Source organism: Mytilus californianus, unplaced genomic scaffold (genome assembly GCF_021869535.1).
Source record: "Mytilus californianus isolate M0D057914Y unplaced genomic scaffold, xbMytCali1.0.p SCAF_3, whole genome shotgun sequence".
Classification (NCBI taxonomy): domain Eukaryota; kingdom Metazoa; phylum Mollusca; class Bivalvia; order Mytilida; family Mytilidae; genus Mytilus; species Mytilus californianus.
In genome coordinates, this window is record NW_026262679.1 from 7,117,593 (window position 1) to 7,136,971 (window position 19,379).

The 19,379-nt window shown below is 33.3% G+C and overlaps 1 protein-coding gene across 1 annotated transcript; it reads left to right on the forward strand.

The window, feature by feature from the left end:
• Positions 1–848: 848 nt before the first annotated feature.
• Positions 849–16,345, forward strand: LOC127733412 (beta-1,4-galactosyltransferase 5-like). Its single transcript, XM_052242776.1, has 6 exons — positions 849–1,072; positions 2,380–2,567; positions 8,883–9,005; positions 14,312–14,407; positions 15,302–15,449; positions 16,124–16,345. The coding sequence occupies exons 2-6, from the start codon at positions 2,407–2,409 to the stop codon at positions 16,166–16,168; spliced, it is 573 nt and encodes a 190-aa protein (XP_052098736.1). The 5' UTR covers positions 849–1,072; positions 2,380–2,406; the 3' UTR covers positions 16,169–16,345.
• Positions 16,346–19,379: the final 3,034 nt, after the last annotated feature.

Genomic DNA, 19,379 nt, shown 5'->3' on the forward strand with positions numbered 1-19,379 from the left:
CATGGATTTTGATTAATGACATTAGAGATTTAGGTATGAAATAAAATTTGCAAAACTTATTCCATATTAAATGATAACCACTTTTTGCGTCAAAGAGAATATCTCCAGTGTGTATCAAACCAATAAGTTTTTTTTCTTTGAATTGTTTTGCATGTTCGATCTGTATATTGTTTTAGTTGGAACTATGGCCAAGCTACGTATTACGAAAACATCAGTGTGAATAACACATTAAGTATCGGAAGACTTTCAAGAAATAGTAACATGCAAATTGGACACGATTATGTGGATCACCGATGTACGCTTAATACAACATACTTGTTAACGGAGATACATTGACATTGAAAGGATGAAAACTGAAACCAGACTTGCAAAGATATTTTTACACTAAACGTTTATATATTATACCACTGTGTTACTGTATCCGATTTGTGTATGGTTATATCAGAAAACACTCGGCACTTCAAATGATAGTTTTAAATTATAAATAAAGTATCTTTCAGCTTGTTCAGGGTTTTGTATTCGTTTCAGTTGGACGTGAACCGCATTCAATGTTAATGAAACAAGATAATTGACAAATAATTATCAACTATTATCCGTTTTTTTTTACTTTATTTAATATCCATAGGTCATTATTTCCTGTTTAGGATAATACAGTCTTCTCACCTTAACTGCTGTCTTGCCTTTCAATATTAGCTGTGTTGGTAGAAGCCTCTTTGAATATTCAGACATCTGCTGGAACTTGTGTTCCCAGTGATACATAACCCTTGGCCCTTCGAATGGTAGTATTTAAGTTATAGCTATTATTAGCATTCAGCTTATTCAGGTTTTTGCAATGGTTTCAGTTGGACGAGAACCACTCAACAGGACACTATATGACCTGAAAACGCTAAGTACAGTGTTTGGATATATAAAGCAGGGCCACTTTAAACCCCAAAACTGTTCATCGTATCAAAAAATTGCAGTTATTGTTCCTTTTCGTGACAGAGAACCACAACTACGGATTTTCCTTAATAACTTTATACCACGTATTTATCGACAGCAATTGGAATTTACGATATACGTTGTTGAGCAGGTAAGTATCGATTTGTTTCTTTAAAAGAAAAACATTCAAGCAGGCAATATTAGTTAACTGGTGTTCAATTCTCATTCATTTATTGACTAGACAGTTATCTAAACGTAAATTGTTAAAAAAAAATAGTGTTTATCGTCTCTTTAATTATACGTCTTGGAACATTGTCAAGTTAAATATGCCACAAAAGGTAAAATAGCAACAAAAACAGCTCCAAGGAAAATTCAAAGCGGAAAGTCCTTTGTCAAATGGCAAAATCAAAAGCCCCAACACATCAAACGAATGGAAAACAACTGTCATATTTCTGACTTGATACAGGCATTTCCTTATGTAGAAAATGTTGAATTAAACCTGAACGGTAAGCAGATCCTGCTCTACATATGGCATCCGTCGTGTTGCTCTTGTAAGTACAAACCCGGTAATAAGTCTAATTCGATAGGTCACATTCGGGGAAAAGGGAAAGGGATTGTAGTAATTACCACAATTGGAACATATCAGTCGTCATCTGTTAAACGGATATTCCATAACGGTCAACAAATTCGTGATGGCTTCCATAAAATTTACGAAGGGAGGTTTTCAACTTCACCATTTCGAACTCTTGGTTTAATAGCTGCATTGTGAGTAGCAACCCTCTATCAAGGGAATCATGATAGAAATACAAGCCCTGAAATAGCGTATCAACTGGGAGATGTTTACTAGGTGCTGCTGGAATGTTGCTACATAGTAATGGGAAATTAACAATTGGGAAGCTGAAATCATCTCTTTTGTCGGAAAGTTTTGTTTTCAACCGACCATCATTGTCATTTATAGATGTCAGTCAAGATATGAGGCCGACTTAACTGTATCTGCTGTATCCTTTATCCTTAAATGATACTGCTAACTTCTTTTCTTTCTCCCTGTATGAAGTCAGCCTTATATGAATAAAGGAACAAGTCGACAAGAAGCACAGTTGGTTCCCATGGGAATACCGATTGTTTGTTTAAAAACACGTCCTTCAAACGTGACAAATATGTTGTCAATCAAGAAATCAAGCAACTTGATAATGTGACTTTCAGAGAATGTTTTGTAAGTAAGAGTTCTTGAAACAGCTGCAATGTCACATTCATCCCATAAATGTCTTTCGAAAAAGGGGAATATCAAAAGTATGTTGTATTTCACATCGCATAAATAATAGCGTTAGATACAAGTATAATGCTATAATGCGCAACACATGTATGCAATTTCAAACCTCTATCCTTCGGGTTATATCACGATTTGAACATTTAGGATATACATATATTGGAGTCATTTCACTTTTCTTTATTTTGCAGACTCCTGGGAATCTGTTCAACAAAGGTATGCTTATAAATACTGGCTTCATCGAGGCAATGAAAGACATGAAATATGACTGTATAGTAATACATGACGTTGACATTCTTGCTGAAGATGACAGAATTCTTTACACGTGTGGTGACAATCCGGCCCAACTCAGTACGAAGATTCAGAAATACGGATATAGGTATATATGTTCAAACGTATTGTCTATCTCACAACCGTTCTTGTTTGTATGCAATTAAAACAGTATAGATTATATTCATGTTCCATGCGGCAAGGTAAAATGAAGAATTTATCAGTATTACAAATGGATACCGACAACGCTTTCTATACCTAGGATCACGAAAATATATTTATCAATTGCAAACTTAAATTCTCAATTTTAATGTTCGTCGTTTGGTCTTTTTTGTTTTTTGCCATGTCTTTTTGAGTTTAATCTCGACTTATCAGTTTGAATGTCCCATTGGTATCTTTCGCCTCTTTCTTGGTAGATGCCGACCACACAATTTATTATTTGAAACTTAAATTGCTTCAATTTAATGTCAAACAATTAATCCTGAGACTGATATAGCTGGCAATTTGTGAAAAGCGTTCTTATCTGAGGTACCAAAAGGAGATAATTCTCATGCAGGTACCTGATTGCAAAGAAAAGGAACATTAGCAATTCCATTATTGCTGACAACAATTTAAATAATCAAAGTCTTCTATAGGTGATAATATATGCAAAGCAGTGTATTTTATGATACATACTAAACTGAATGTTAATTATGGTACATAATATTCAAGAACCTGACAAAATACTGATATTTTATATAGATTACACCAAGAAAAAAGCAAAGCGTTTGCGCCGGCCTTTTTATTATTGTAGACAAAAATGTGACTGTATACATAATGGGGTACTAAACTAACTGCATTTTAATGCCGGTACAAAACATTCAAGAACAAAATAAAATATTAGCACCTTCCATAGATAACTCATAACATTCCGCTAGATAAACTTAAGTAAGTGTAAAATCAGAAATTTTTGCGTGATTTTATGTATGCGAATAATGCGGCTACATATATGAATATATAGTGTACTAATATCGCATTATTAGGTAAACTAATCTGCGGGATACTAAGTTAAAAGCCTTAAATTTAGTAAGTTGTTACGTTAGTTTGTACTGAAGGTCTCGGTACTGGTCTGGTGATAACATTTGTCATTTACAGTCCGACACCAGAAGAATTGACCTAGTGGTAGTAATAAAACACATGCTACCAATTATATATCACATTGGGTCTTATATCCCTAGTGACGTTTTAGGCCAAAAATTCCAAAACCTTCAACATTGATGTGTTGATAAAAACAAACAATAAAATAGCCACCAAACCAGGATATGGAACTAGAGTTACAAATGACGAAAATACATTTCTAAATTGGCTTTACTTTTTTAAATTTAAGAATTTCGAATCAGTTAACCAAATTCCCGTCATATCATCGAGTGACCAAGCCAAAAGAATTTCGACTTAAATGGATCACCCTACTTGCAGCCTAAATTGTGATTTTTCGTTTAAAGAAATGTTTAAACTTTAATGTTGCCTAGTCGTAGATTTAAAAAATGGTGCAATTTTAATAAATTTCATGTTAAAGTTCGGAAGTGGAGTTTTTAGTGGTGTTAAGAACTTTCACAAGGGATTATAAAACGTCAGAAAATAATATCTGTATTGTGAAATAGGCAAGACATAACTCCTCTAACGAAAGAATAAAAAAAAAACAGTTCATTTTTGAATCAATTTCAAAATATTGTAATCACCAAATTTTTATGGAAATTCAGGTGGACAAAGAGTTGGCATTCATTTGATATTGTTTACATTACATGTACATTTTAAGATATTTTTCTTATTTTTACGCGGTTTCATAAAAAAGAAATCGAAGTAAGTTTCTGTTTAATTAGTTACCGACTGCCAGCGGCACATATTTCACAAAGTTACTGAATAAAATAGTTAAATGAAATACTGATAGAAAGAGTTGCTGCAAGAGTCCTTCAACATGCTGTGTTAAATACATAACTTTCATTTCAAGCTCTTTACCATTGCATGTTGAAATAAGTTCTTGACGGATATCTGATGTCATAGGTCCCTCTAAGAATTTCTTCAAACAAATGTATGGTCTTTAAAAACTGTATGTTTCAATGCCTTCAGTGTTTTTGGATGAGACAAAACATGAACTATAACATGCAAGGAACGCCTTTCATACATTTGGTCCAAAACTTTTATATAGTTAATGTCTCTGAATCAATTTAAAAACGCTTTAATTAAAGACACCACGAGAACCTCAAAGGGCAGTGTAAATTCTGGAACACCACGATTAAACTGTTTGTATGAGTTTTAATGTCCCTCTGGTGCGTTCGCCTATCTTTCGCAAATAAGAATCTATTTATTGTATTTCGAGAATAAATTCTCTAGTTAACACATAAGACATATAGCCCAGCTGAAGTTAATAACTCACCAACTGTTGATATATAAAAGATCAAAGCCCATGGAATACTTATATTCTTATAATGTTGGAGTGTAAAACGTCTGCTTAAGACCATTTTTTTTTTTTTGGTAACAATATACAATTGCTGGTCAAACGTTTGCTCTGCCTTTTTTGGAACATATCTAAACATTGTTTCATAATGATATATACAATAAACTGTTGCCATGTTGCTAGGTTTGGTGTATGTTATCGGATCATAGGCTAGAGTATATTAAATTTAATTTCTAGTTCAAGTTTAACCTGAAAGAAACTTATGATCGCGTTTGATGTTTCTTTTTAAATTCGAAAGACAGCAATAGGTATGGAGTGAAAGGTATTTTGATGCCTGTATTATATGACCACCATCTTAAAATTTTCTAAGTTAGTGAGAAATCTTCGTACTTCCAAGTATGATGCACAAATGCCAAGAAAGTTTAGACTGGCAATCATATTAGTGTAGTTGTAATGCCAACTCAGGATGAAATTGGGTAAAAAAGTTAGTTGCTTAATGTAACTATACATTCTGTTATTGCCAAGACTTTTCACATTCTGTCGTCAGGAAGTGCAGAAGCATTACTCTTACCATTGTAAGCTTAAGCATCACTTATCCATAATAAAAACTTCGTCAATAAGCAAGGAGTGTGTTGTGTTGAATATGTCATAGATATTTCAGATAGTCATTGATGTCACCAATCAGGCAGTGAAAAGCCTTCTCGTAAATCATCCAACCCATCGTTTATTTCTTCTTTTTGCGGAATATAATGCTAAGTAAAAATTAACCAAGCAAGCCCTGTAGCAAAGGGATTTGGTTATGCATTAATTTGAAAAAGGAGTGATTCTATTTCGAAATATTGATTTTGTCCGATTATTCTATTATTGTATCGAGCCCTTCGTCAGATTCAGTCTAACGTAGATAGATGTATCTTTTCTACGAAATGTGCTGGAAAAAATTACTAGCAGTCCAGTCAAAAAGTGTGGACATTGATCTGGTCAGAACAGACTAGAAACAACATAGTTGATCATCGGTATGAAACGTATATTTGTACGATCTAGAATATCAGGCTTTCTGAACTTTTCTAAATTCACCAGTCTATTGTATGATATGTCACAAGATTTGTGATACTGATACCTTTATATATCAACACCATCAGGTGTACTATACTAATATCATGGAGTCGGTGGTACACATCCTCTTTTCTTGTATTCGCAGCATTATAAAGGGTTCCTTTTGCAGTTAGACATTATTTACTTGTTTAAATCAGATATATCACTAGAAAATTACAGTTGTTAAAAGCACGTCTTCTTTTAAATTTTGAAAATGTTAGCATTCGTGTTGTAAAGTCATTAAAAATGGATTTTTTTTAATTAATATGTATAGGGTCTTTGCATCGGAAATAAACACATTTATTCAAAAACCAGTTGTTGTCATCATACGGGTTATGTTCTTCTCGTATATTTTATGATGGTATGATACTAAACCCCTAAAGGGGATTGTGCTTGATTTTCATATGATGAAGACATACTTTTTCAATCAGTTTAATTAAGGTCTGGAGCTGGCATGTCAGTAACTTCTAGTAGTCTTTTGTTAATTTATTTATCATTGTCATTTTGCTTAGTTTCTTCAGTTACCTATTCTGACATCGGACTTGGACTTCTTTTAAAGTGAGTTTTACTGTGCGTATTGCTGTGTGTTTGTTTATTTTACATTGGCTAGATGTATAGGGGAGAGTTGAGATCTCACAAACCATGTTTAACCCCGTCGTATGTTTGTCCCAAGTTAGGAGCCTCTCTCCATTGTTTGTCTTGTATGTTTTTTTTTAATTTTAGTTCATTTATATGTTTCGAAGTTTAGTGTGATGTCCATTTTCGCTGAACTAGTACACATTTATGTTTAGGGTCCAGATGACACCCGCTTCCGGTGCGGTATTTTCTCGCTGTGTTGAAGACCCATTGGTGGCCTAAGGCTTTTTTCTGCTCTTTGGTCGGGTTGTTGTCTCTTTGATACATTCCCCGTTTCCATTCTCAATTTCATTCGTGGACTACTAAAACTAGAAATATTCTTTGAATAAAACTTGTCCGCTCTAATTTGACTTTAACTGTTAGAAAAAACCAATTTTTAACTTTAGAAAAAAACATGATAAAATATATTTGTTGACAAAAATTCATCAATCATAACATTTTAAAACATTGTTTTATAAACCTGTGATACAAAAGAACTATAAATCACATATTAAATTGGCATCAATACGACCAGTGTTATGATTCACTGCTAAAGCAATTCGTCAATAAAAAGAAAATCTATTTCGTATCGGTAAGAGAATTTATTAAAAAAAAACTGAGCACGAGTGGTATCATAACTTCACCAAATAAGTTTAATTACTTTTTATCACGAAACATTTGGAAGATATCGATATAATGAAAATGAACAAATCTTTTAACCACTCCGTGGAAATATTCTTAAAACTGATTGAAAAAGAACAAACATAAGGCTAAATAGAAGGAGTTTAAGTTTAGAAATATGAAATAGCACTTTAACTCTTCATAAAATGTCAAATCAACAGCATGAGGGATATAAAAAAGAAACAAAATTCAAAATAGTTTGTCGAATTGCATTTAAATGAGAAAATCAAGATGTCTTTTTTTCCATTTTATGAAAAACTGCACCGAAGGAAATGGCTACGGCGTGCAAAAAAGTAAGATTAATGTATTGTCTTTGCAAAAAATGATTTTTAGCCTGCAGTTATGCTGGTCCATTTAATTCGTTAAATAATCAACATTTTCTTTATTTGTCACACCACTAATAAATGGTTATTTACAGGAGCTGACAGTTAACACATAACTTCTAACATAATGGCTCTGTGATAATGATAAAAAAAACAATACAAAACACAACAATTACACAAGTTAACAATTTTTATCTGAAAAGGTCATTTTGATATGACCAACTGTTAAAGAACTGATCAATACATGGAAGTAATTTTCAGTCAATTTTCAGACATATCCACTGAGCTAGATTCAGTTCTGTTCAGACAAATCGCTTGCAGTCCATTAAGATCTTTTCAATTTGTGTCTAGACTGTTCAGTAGTGGTTATTTAACTCTACACATAAACTTCATACTGAATTTTCTGAAAAGCTCCTGCACAGAACTGTATTAAGTACAAGCGATTTGTCTGAACTATACTGAATTTACCGCAGTAGAAAAGTCTAAAACGAGACTGAAAGACAGAACATGACTTAATATGTTATTGTTTAGACATTTCAGATGATATTAAGATCATCATAACCGTTTAAGACTGAAATTTCTTTTACTAGTGTTAGTACTGTGCACACTGATTTAAAATTATTCTCCTAAAAATTCACATGTACAAGGCTCAGAATTAGATAATATGACATACTTAATGTCTTAAATAGAACAAAAGGACACTAAGTCTTTATTGTACAATGTCCGTTACAACTTATATAGCATTTTTATGCAGAAAATCATTTTTTTTAAACTATGTATCCTTTAATACCATCAAATAGAAGATAACTATTAACTAATGTTATTCTGAACATGACGAAATGTTAGTCATTAATCTAATGAATAAAAGTTAACTTACATATACATCAATGAAGATGCGATGTAATTTTAAATGAAACAACTGACTACCAGAGACAAAAAGACGTAAAACTTAGCAATTAACTAGACTAGTTTAATTATTATTTCTCTCTTTTTTTTTCGACAAGTACGAAGTTTTACCCCTGCTGTTATTTGATTGCAAAACACACTACCGTCGTGAGTGCATTTGTCATGTCAACACAGTAAACAAAGTTATTACAATTATTAATTGGATAACACATGTCCAACTTTTTGATTATGTAAATATGTATCATCAATTAATATTATTTTGTTAAGACTGAACTTGATACTTCTTACCCATCCACACAGATCTATCGCTTTTTGAGTATCTTTATCTCCGTTTTTGTTTTTAATCTACCATTTTTGTCTACATTTTGGATAGCATACCTTTTAAAAGAAATTTTGGAGGTATTGTCATCTTTTCAACAGAACAGTTCAAAGCAATAAATGGTTATCCAAACCAATTCTTTGGATGGGGACGAGAAGACCACGAGGTGTCTAACAGGTAATGTAAATGGTTTAATAGGCATCCATCCTGTAAAGAATGTTGCATATACTGATTAATCAAAGCATAACATAAAATGTGTATTTTTTGTGAGTGTATTTTGGACTCGTTACGTTATTTTACTGTTGACGTATTAAGGTGACAGTGGTTTAACGAAGTAAGTTAATTAAGAAGATTGCAAGACACCTAAATATAATAAATAAACTCTGAGAAAATTGTATGAACTCAAATAGGAGCAATTGTACTTGATATGGCTTTCCATTTGTGATTGGATAAACAAGGAGCGATATATTTTGACATAGCTTGCAAGTGAAACTGCAATGTTTCTCTATGCGATATGTGTTTCTCTAAATGTGTGTTTGCGTGTGTGCGTATAACAGTTCGAAGCAATTTTTTACATCCCGTTGTGTTGCCTAACATTGTCAATCTGCCATTGGAAACTTGTACTTATAATGTATTTGCATGACTAATTTGACTGGAATATAACTGTGTATTCATGCAATGTTGTAAATTGTCCACTTACATTATGTACCATAACACCGTACACAATACAATATTTTACCGTACAGCATACAATATTCTACTGTACACCATAAGGCATAACGCATTCCCATATCACATTCCGACTTGCACTTAATCCAATTTCAAATGCATCGAATATGATGGCATCAAAAGGATATTTCCTTTGCTTGACAGCATATTTTATAACCTTGGTGGAATCACATTTAGTTTGGCCAACATTTGTGTGTATTTATGTATAGCAAACTCCATTAAAAACTTGCCAAGTTCCTTTATATTGTTTCAGATGTACTATTGGTCTCAGGTTACCATTATCTTTGTGAGTGCTTGCATACTATTTATTTTATATCGGGATTAAGGAAACTACAATGGCGACGGTTTCACCTTTCAAATTTACAACTTCCTATTTTCTCGGTAGTGATACTGTGATACTCCCGATTTTGACATGTTAACTATATGAATGTGCATCGAATATGCATCAATGTTGTTGGAGGCTCTATCTGCTGGAACAACGACATGTATTCGTCATGCAAAGAGGATAAAGCACCCACAACCTCCAGGTTCTTGAATTGGTTAGAAACCCTTGTGCTCATAGTACATCGTAGTTTCTGAATGCGTTTCTGAATGCATGATCGAATAGGTTTGGTCCATTCTGACAAAGTGTCCAGTTCTGGTTCATCTGTATCGCGCTTTACCCATTTTCTGGCATAGTCTTCAACAGTGTCCATCAGTAACCTAAAGTTCTTTATCCAGTTGATGGGCTGAGGAATTCTATATTTTGGTCCCTTGGCTAACAACTATCTTAGTTGTTCATTAGTAGCGATGCCAAGGTCGCCAGTAATAACATGGCCAGTTGGACTATAATTGTATTTTGACGATGCACATGAGCAATCTGGAGGTTTTGATTTCACATCTTTGAGGTAAAAGGCCTTTATTGTCGAATTCTACTTTAAAAAATAAGTTTTTCCTCATCTTTGGAAGTAGTGGATACGGATTTTAATAGTCTATGGTTAGCATGTCCATGATTATTGCAACTAATCTATACAAAACAGAATTAGAATCAATAACGGAAGTAGTTTGGGCCTCTTGAAATAGTAAATAAAGTTTAGATAATGGAATGGAGTTTAATTTAGTTCTGATATGGTGAATTCCTAAAGGTTTTTGAACAGACGATAACAGACTATCAATTGTCACGGTGCGAACAGCGGGTGGTGTATAATTTCTGTGACCTTGACTTCTATTTCGTCGAGCAGAAGTGTTAAATAATTGTAATGTATTGAAAGTACTACACCTGGGACTAGACAAAGTACATAACCATCAATTTTGTCATTGCATCCATATGGAAAAATGAGATTTTCATTAACCCTAAAAATCAATGATATCAAAATATCAAACATGGCTCCACCAAAGTGGTGTTTTTAGAGTTGCCTGGTTATTAAAATAACATCATGTGAATGTATTTCTAAACGCAATAAAAAAAAACCAGTACAAATGTCAACCAACAAATTGCTACTAAGGTGAGACTCGGTAAATGCACCACATCAATATAAAAATAGGAGATGTGATATGATTGCCAATGAGACTACTATTCACCAATTTCAAATGAAGTGCATGTAAGTAATAATAGGCAACCGTATGGCATTTAGCAATCAGAAAAACCCATACCGTATAGTCGGCTATAAACAGCCCGACATAGAAAATATGAAACAATTCAATAGAGAAAACCTCGATTCCTTCTAATTGTCAAATATTGCATTGTAATCTTGATTGAGCTTTAAGAAATATTTTTTTTTATAAATTGAAACCAACGGTTTATGATATGTTTGGACCCTGAAACGATGACCTGAAATATATTGATATATTATTGTACATCCGTGTGTCATTAATCTATTGTATAGCTAACGATTATGCAAAGGCCACCCTCTTGTCGTCTTGTCGCAAAAGCTTTCTCATTACCTCTTTGGACCAGATGGATTTCTCACTACCTCTTTGGAACAGATGGCTTTGTCATTACCTCTTTGAACCAGATGGCTTTCTCACTACCTCTTTAGACCAGATGACTTTCTCATTACCTCTTTGGATCAGATGGATTTATCACTACCTCTTTGGACCAGATGGCTTTCTCATTACCTCTTTGGACCAGATGGCTTTCTCACTACCTCTTTAGTCCAGATGACTTTCTCACTACCTCTTTTGACCGTTTGAAATATGTGGGTTCTTTGATCAACTGTCATCACATTCGGATACTCATTACTCCGTAATCATCGCATTCGGATACTCAATACACCCTAATCATCACATTTGGATACTCATTACTCCCTTTTTGCGCAAATTTTGAGAGATAGTTCCCCATATTTAACATTTATAGCTTAGCTTTTTTTGATGGAGAAAGATATTTATATAAATGAAAACCTTATAAGGAGCTGTTCTAACACAATTATAATTGTTAACCTTGGCCTGCGATGTACGTCAAATATAAGTTCTGCCTGTTGTTTCACCTGTTTCCAAGTTTCGAATATATATTCGATTGTTCCAAATACATTTAATGATGAAATCGTTCACATTAATTTCCTGTATTATTTTGAAACTAGGAATTATTGTTCCAGCCATAAAATGGCACTTGAATGAGACGAATGACAAGCCACATTATTAAAGACAATCCTTCCAGTGCACCAAGAAATCATCTATCCAATGTTGTGCTCACGTTTGTTCCAGCTGAACTTATCTATAAGACACATAACCGCTAAAAAAAAATTCTGCTTTCTGTTGGTTACATCCTGGCTGAATTTCTATTTACATCATCGAAATAGTTATTCATACAGTTCCTTTCGATCACACCACAAGTTCCCCAGACTTGCTCAACTTACAATCTCCGTCGTGTCTTCTAATTTAAAAGCAGACCACAGGTCTAACTTTTAACGCATCGCACTTAAATTCAGAAGATATTAGGAGGGGTATGGCAAATGATTCTTCTTACTGTCAACACGTTTTAATCTATTTACCGTTTCCAAAATGATAATGCTTCCGTTTTTTTAGCCTGTTTTTGATCTGAGAAATTATCTTTATAAAATATAGTAAAATTTTCTTGAATAGGGTTTGCTACATATAAACGCAGCAAATGATTAAAATAAAAGACGACATACTTTTATCAGACATTTTGAGCTTTGTGCAGCCCCCCAGAAAAATTAACATAGATAAAGCGTTATGGGCCCTTTATATACTTTCCACGCTAAACGACCGTGTGGTGGTGCATGCACCATGTGTACTAGGATGCGCAACTTGCGCCGAGGCATGTCCAAACAGTGCAGTTTTTCATTGGCGTAAAATTACCAATCAAATAATTGAATTCTCTTTCTATTTGGGGCAATAATGAACATAGTATTATAGAAATTTTGCATTTCAAAATTTTAAGTCGGAAAGTAGGGATGCATAATGTGTATACTTTGCAATACTGACTGTCAGTTGAAATTTCACGCCACCAAACTCAACATATATGGTGACTATAACAAAAAAATTCACATTTGGGTGATATCATTTTCGTTGTTTTTGCGTATTAAATAATTGCTGTTTCTCAGAGGTTATATTTGTGCATGACCTCTAACAAGAAATGTGTATTTACGATGGAGCATGAGGAATATTAGTATAAATGGTAATTCTATCAAAAATTTTGATATTGCTGCAATATTTTAAGATTTTGGAAGAAGACTGTTCAGTAGATCTGTATAATTTTTAAGAATGCACATCTGATTTACACAACTTGTTGAAATTGCTTCTTCTCATTAGTTCTAAAGTCGATCTTTTACTGCAGACAAAACAGTGATAAAAGGTGAATAAATAAATGAACACCCTTGGACTTCTAGTTGATGAAGAAGTCAAGGACATTAAGCTGATTATTTCAAGTTAATGCATTATTTATATTAAAAAGATTAAAACGTAGACGTAACTACAGTTTTTAGTGTATGTAAGTGATGCTTTTCTTACTAATTCGTTAATTCCTTTTTTGTTAAATACATTAGAATACTTAAGCAATAGAGGATATATCATTATACTTTTTGTTAGTTATAATGAAAAAAAGCACATCGTTATGGGCGCTATGGAGGCGCTTATAATAGGTAAACCGTTTGAAATGTACAGTGACCATGTCAAATGTTTTAGAACTGTTTCGATATCTACTTTTACCTAAAAATTGTATAATTTCATGCAATGCAACATTTATGGTTTTGAATGTGTAGGTTAATTTAAGCACATATAAAACGAAAGTTTCATAGAGCTAATGAACGGGGGAAATAGAAACTGAAACTGAAAAATAATAATTAAAAAAAAAAATAATAATGAAAATTGATATCGGTGTTTCCTGCCTTATTTTAAGAGAAGTTAAGACCGATCCCGTCTGTAACACCTAGTGACATTGTTTTCCATCATTCTGGTTTTGATATCTTGATTTGTATTTTTTTAATCCATCTGTAAGATTTGAACATCGGTAAACTGTTGTGTCAATTATCCGAAAATACATATTTTACAATTAGTATTTACAGGTTTCGTTTACTATGTGATAGCTACTATTTCGCTTTTTTTCAATTAGTATTTCAGGTTTCGTTTACTATGTAATAGCTACTATTCTGCTATAGTACAATGAGTAATTACAGGTTTCGTTTACTATGTTATAGCTGCTATCCTGCTAATTTTCAAGTTGAATTAAACCACTACTTGCTAAATTAGACTCAACTATAACAAAGTTAGACAATAATTTCGCTGCTTTTTGTTTATGAAGTTTGTATACTTTGTAGAATTCGACGAGCTCACTATAACTTGTCAAGACCATTTCACCAATATGGACACTGTGGGAGTGTGCAACATCAAAAAGCAACTAAGGGAACTGACAGGTATCGAACATAACATATAGCTTGCTGTTCGGTGTGAGCCAAGGCTCCGTGTTGAAGGCCGTACTTACTTTGATGGTTTACTTTTACAAATTGTGACTTGGATGGAGAGTTGTCTTATTGGCACTCATACCACATCTTCTTATATCTATAAAACACTTTTAACAGTTTCATGATATATCGTGCATTACTTGACCTAAATATATATGAACCCGCCCTCTATAAGCTGTTCAAGTGGTGTTATCTTTTATGTCAGTTGATAAAACGGTGACGTACAGTGCTATGGGTTCTTTTAAAAACATTGGCTGGTGCAGTTTTGAAGTCAACAAGTTTTGAAAGAACAGCGTTTTCACTGTTTACGTTGTGGTGCTCGGACTGAACAAATATCAAGGAGAATAAAAGAGATTAAATGGGTTTTCCAAAGGTTTAAAGCGAATATCGTCATTTTGAAACCACAATGTATGCAATGAGAAAGAGTAACCTAATTGATGAAAGATAGCTATCCATTGTGCTAGTCGGATGATAATTTAGCTCAGTAAGTAAAGCGATGGTTTACTGTACCAGAGGTTCTGGGTTCCAACCCCTGCTGGTACATGGGTAATACATGTTATCACGTCACAGTTGTATTGCTCTTTGCAGTATTAAAGATACATTCATTATGTTTTAGAGTAAACAATTATAATTTGAACACCATTAAAGTAAGCTGCAATGGCTCGTTCTTCTTATTTTCATAAAATATAATGTTTAATACAGACAAAGCACCTGTGCAATAAACAAATTATTTTTTAGACCTAGATTATTCAGATTCATCCCGCGCGTGTATGTGTGTGTGTGTGAAACTTATGTACAAACCCTTTGGAGCAGATAAATAAAATTAGCTTAATATTTCTCTTTTAGGCTTGAAATGCTGAGAATTTCAGAATCAATTTGGGAAAAAGATGGCCTGTTTGATCTTTTCGATCATGCATACACAATTTTAGAAAAACAAACAAAGCCATTATACGTATGGATTTACAGAGATATTGATATGAAGAAAGTGCGTCAGGTATTTTGCATCTTTTTTCGACAGTGCTACGGATTCTTATATTTAACTTAAAAGGAAAATAACAAAAATACCGAAATCCAAGGATAATTCAAAACGGAAAGTTCATTATCAAATTGCTAAATCAAAAACTCAAAAACATCAAACGACTTGACTTCCTGAATTGGAACAGGCATTTCCTTATGCAGAAATAGTAGATTTAACCTGATTTTATAGGTAGCTAAACCTCTCACTTGTATGACAATCGCATAGAATGCCTGCGCTTAGGAATGAATATAAAAGTTGTACGGAGGCCATCATGGATCGGTTCACTGTGTAATGTCATATCTGTACCATAGAACCCCACAGATACGTTATAATTGCTGTAACCCTACCTCGATTAGGACATAAATATTTAAAAAACCGACCAAATTCCTTAAAAATCTTTTACTTTTCAAAAGTATATCAAAGAAGCGTAGCCTACACTCATATTTAAACAACCAACACTTTGAAATATATATTCCGTTGCTTATGATTTTAAAATGTATACATTAAACTCGTTATGCTTGCTGTTCACGTTAATGACCAAGGATTTCTACAACACAACCAAGGAGAGTGAACATACATATAGTAGACAGTAATATCGAACAGCTAGTGATTTTTTAATTTGTAAATTTAGATTTTGTTCTTTGTTACAGAAATTGGTTTCGTACATAAATAAAGGAAGGAAAGTACACAAATGATGACAGTACAAAAGATACAATTGAATTTATAACACTTTCAGACAATTTAATGTAGAGTGTTATAGAAGTATACCCGCTGCATATGTCATCGTTTCGATATCAATTTCTGGTGCATTATATAAAAGTGAATTTCTCCTTCACCACCTTTTTAGTGAACAAATAACGCCATACATGGACGAGATCGAAACAAACTGAACTAAAAAGCTGCAAAAAAGTAGTCATTAAACGATTGCAATATCTGGAATTTACTAAAACTGTTGCAGATTGATCCGGTCATACAACTTCGAACATTTTACAATATTAATGTTTTACTTGTTGTATAAATGCTCCAGCCGGACAAGTGATCATTTGGTAGATCCTGTATTGATGTTCACTGCAGAATAAAGTGACAAAAGTTACCTCCTCTGTAAACATTCAATGTTCTGCACTGTACCTGCGAATGTGCATATAATAATACAGAATAGTGCGTTTATTACTTTTACCTTCAGTGCCGGCATTTTTTCTCATATTCTCTTGTAGAAATAAGGATATAAATATCAATAAAAGTATTTGCATTTATTTATTTTTTATTTGTTTAACTTATTTTAAAAGAGGGACGAAAGATACAAGAGGGACAGTCAAACTCATAGATCGAAAACAAACTGACAACGCCATGGCCAAAAATAAAAAGACAAACAGACAAATAATAGTACAGATGACACAACATAAAATACCAAAGACTAAGCAACACGAACCCCACCAAAAACTGGGGGTGATCTCGGGTGCTCCGGAAGGGTTAGCAGATCCTGCTCCACATGTGGCACCCGTCGTGTTGCTTATGTTATTACAAATCCGGTAAATAGTCTAATTCGGTAAGTCACATTCGTAAATGTCTATGGAATAAACATAACTTGTGAAGATGTGAAGATGTTTTTAATAAGCAGTAAGACTTACATGACAACTGGTTTTGATTATCAATATAACATAATATCCTCGTGTCCTAAACACAATCAATCAGAAGAATATAACACTAGACTGCTACAATATTATATAAACAAACACTAGACTACTACAATATTATATAAACAAACACTAGACTGATACAATATTATATATATATAAACAATGTTCAGTAACATTTTCGTCTATATTTTGAATATAAGGAAAACTTGAATTAGACGTATTACAGGTTTTTATTAACATGTGCAACACGACGGGTGCCCCGTGAGGAGCAGGATCTGCTTACCCTTATGGAGCACCTGAGAACCCCCCCCCCCCCCTCCTCCTCATTTTTTGGTGGTGTACGTGTTGCTCAGTCTTTAGTTTTCTATGTTGTGTTTTGTGTGTGGTTGTTTGTCTGTTTGTCTTTCTTTTTTTCTAGCCATAGCGTTGTCGGTTAATTTTTGAACAATAAGTTTGAATGTCCCTTTGGTATCTTTCACCTCCTTTTTGAAACCTAATAATTTGCAGAGGCAGAATAAAAATAGTAACGATACCTAGTTGCTGTTAAGAGTTTCAGTGTTGTGATTTTTGTTTAAATTTTTACTTAATTTCTTTGTACTTTCTTTTTTATAATTGGCTTGTGTGTTGAAAATCAGGAGAACACGCAACCTATTTTTTTCAGGATCCCAGGTCTCAATGTCACTTTATCTATCTGTCCCACAACTTGTAGCCCAAGTCGACCTTAAGATTTTAAATATATCCTTCTAAAATTGCTCTTTACCTTAACCATGAATCCCATTGGTTATCAGAGTAAGAAGTTAAAGGTCAATGTCACTTTGTAGAACTAAAAGTCTGTCAATACTCACTTCATAGTCCTGACAGTTATGAATAAGGGTTGTGAAGGGGATGGTCCCATTTATAACGCCCTTTTTGAGAGGCTGATTTTTATTTCATAGTGATTGCCATTAATCATCGTTTGATAAGTATTGAAGTCTGAAACAAAAGATGGATACAAAATTTTGAATCATATTTATGTCTTGCAACGATGAACGACTTCATCTATCTATAAATGTTTGACGGGCTTTTCAATTGTGATGGCGAGGTGTAACTCTAGTTATTACAGACGAACAATTAATATACATAACATAAATGTATTTCTAACAACTATAATTATGATGTACCACAGAAATTGATAAACATGCATATTCACATGTGGTTAACAGATTTCTTATTTCATTGTTGTATTAGTATATCAATAAAAACTGCTGTTTGGAAATTATCTTTAATTATTTTTTCTTTAACCTACAAAAAAAAAGAAAATTACGCCTTAAGATTACTTACTAGTCATTTTGATATTTAAGGGATCCGTAGTAACAATTATTGTAAGTGTTCGTTATTCAACGCAAAATGAAGTATACTTACGTATGAACTCGTTCCATTGAAACGTATACTTGTGGAGTTGTAATATTCTATGTTCGTCTGAGTTATTGTAGAAACAAAAATAAAACGAGTTATTCTTCTGAATATTTCAATGCTGGTATAATCAATCATCCTTTTAAGTAACACAATCATAAACATGTAAACAGTTGTTATCCAGATTTCATATACTTTAGTTTATTGGCATTCTATTTTGGAAAATACACTACGCCACTCAATTTGTCATCAATTATAACAACGTGTTTATGCTGATTGTTCAGATAGCAAGATAACAAATGCATAAACTAAACAACGAACCTTCGTTTTTTCGCCTTTTTTTGTTAACTGCAGCAATTTGTTTTTAATTTAACCTCTACGTCACGTACTAGGTCATCACTAAGTTGTGGCTTTCACTTGCCCAATTTCCATTTTTCCACGAAGAACGACGGTAAACTTAATAAAAACAAAGTCGCTTTTTTTGTGGATTTCTGCAAAAATTGTGCCACTTCTATGGAATATTCAGAGTATGGAAATAATCATGGACCCATTTTGGGAAAAATTGGCTTAAATAGATACCCTCATTTAGGCCATTTAAGGTCCGTTAGGCAATTCCTTCAGTATATTAGCCAGATCAAATTATTTTTCTGTAATTCAGAGAATGTCATAATTCTCCATAAGTCAGGAATTCTCCAATGCAATATCAAAGCACATTTTCGTTCACTCGAACAAAGACTCGGTACATCCATTTTCCAATAATGCCTCAGCTGACTTGATTCTATCCAACTGCATGCCTCTGCTAATTCCAAATGCTGAAGAGCTGTCTAAGTACCACGAATGTACAAAATCTTTCAACTCTGTCCACATCTCTGCGTTA

Bases quoted from the DNA above. Each gene is read 5' to 3' on its own strand.
- LOC127733412 (XM_052242776.1), top strand. From the start codon at position 2,407: ATGCTTATAAATACTGGCTTCATCGAGGCAATGAAAGACATGAAATAT. The intron at 2,568-8,882 runs GTATATATGTTC...CATTTTGGATAG, and splicing joins ATTCAGAAATACGGATATAG to CATACCTTTTAAAAGAAATT. The intron at 15,450-16,123 runs GTATTTTGCATC...TCTTTGTTACAG, and splicing joins ATATGAAGAAAGTGCGTCAG to AAATTGGTTTCGTACATAAA.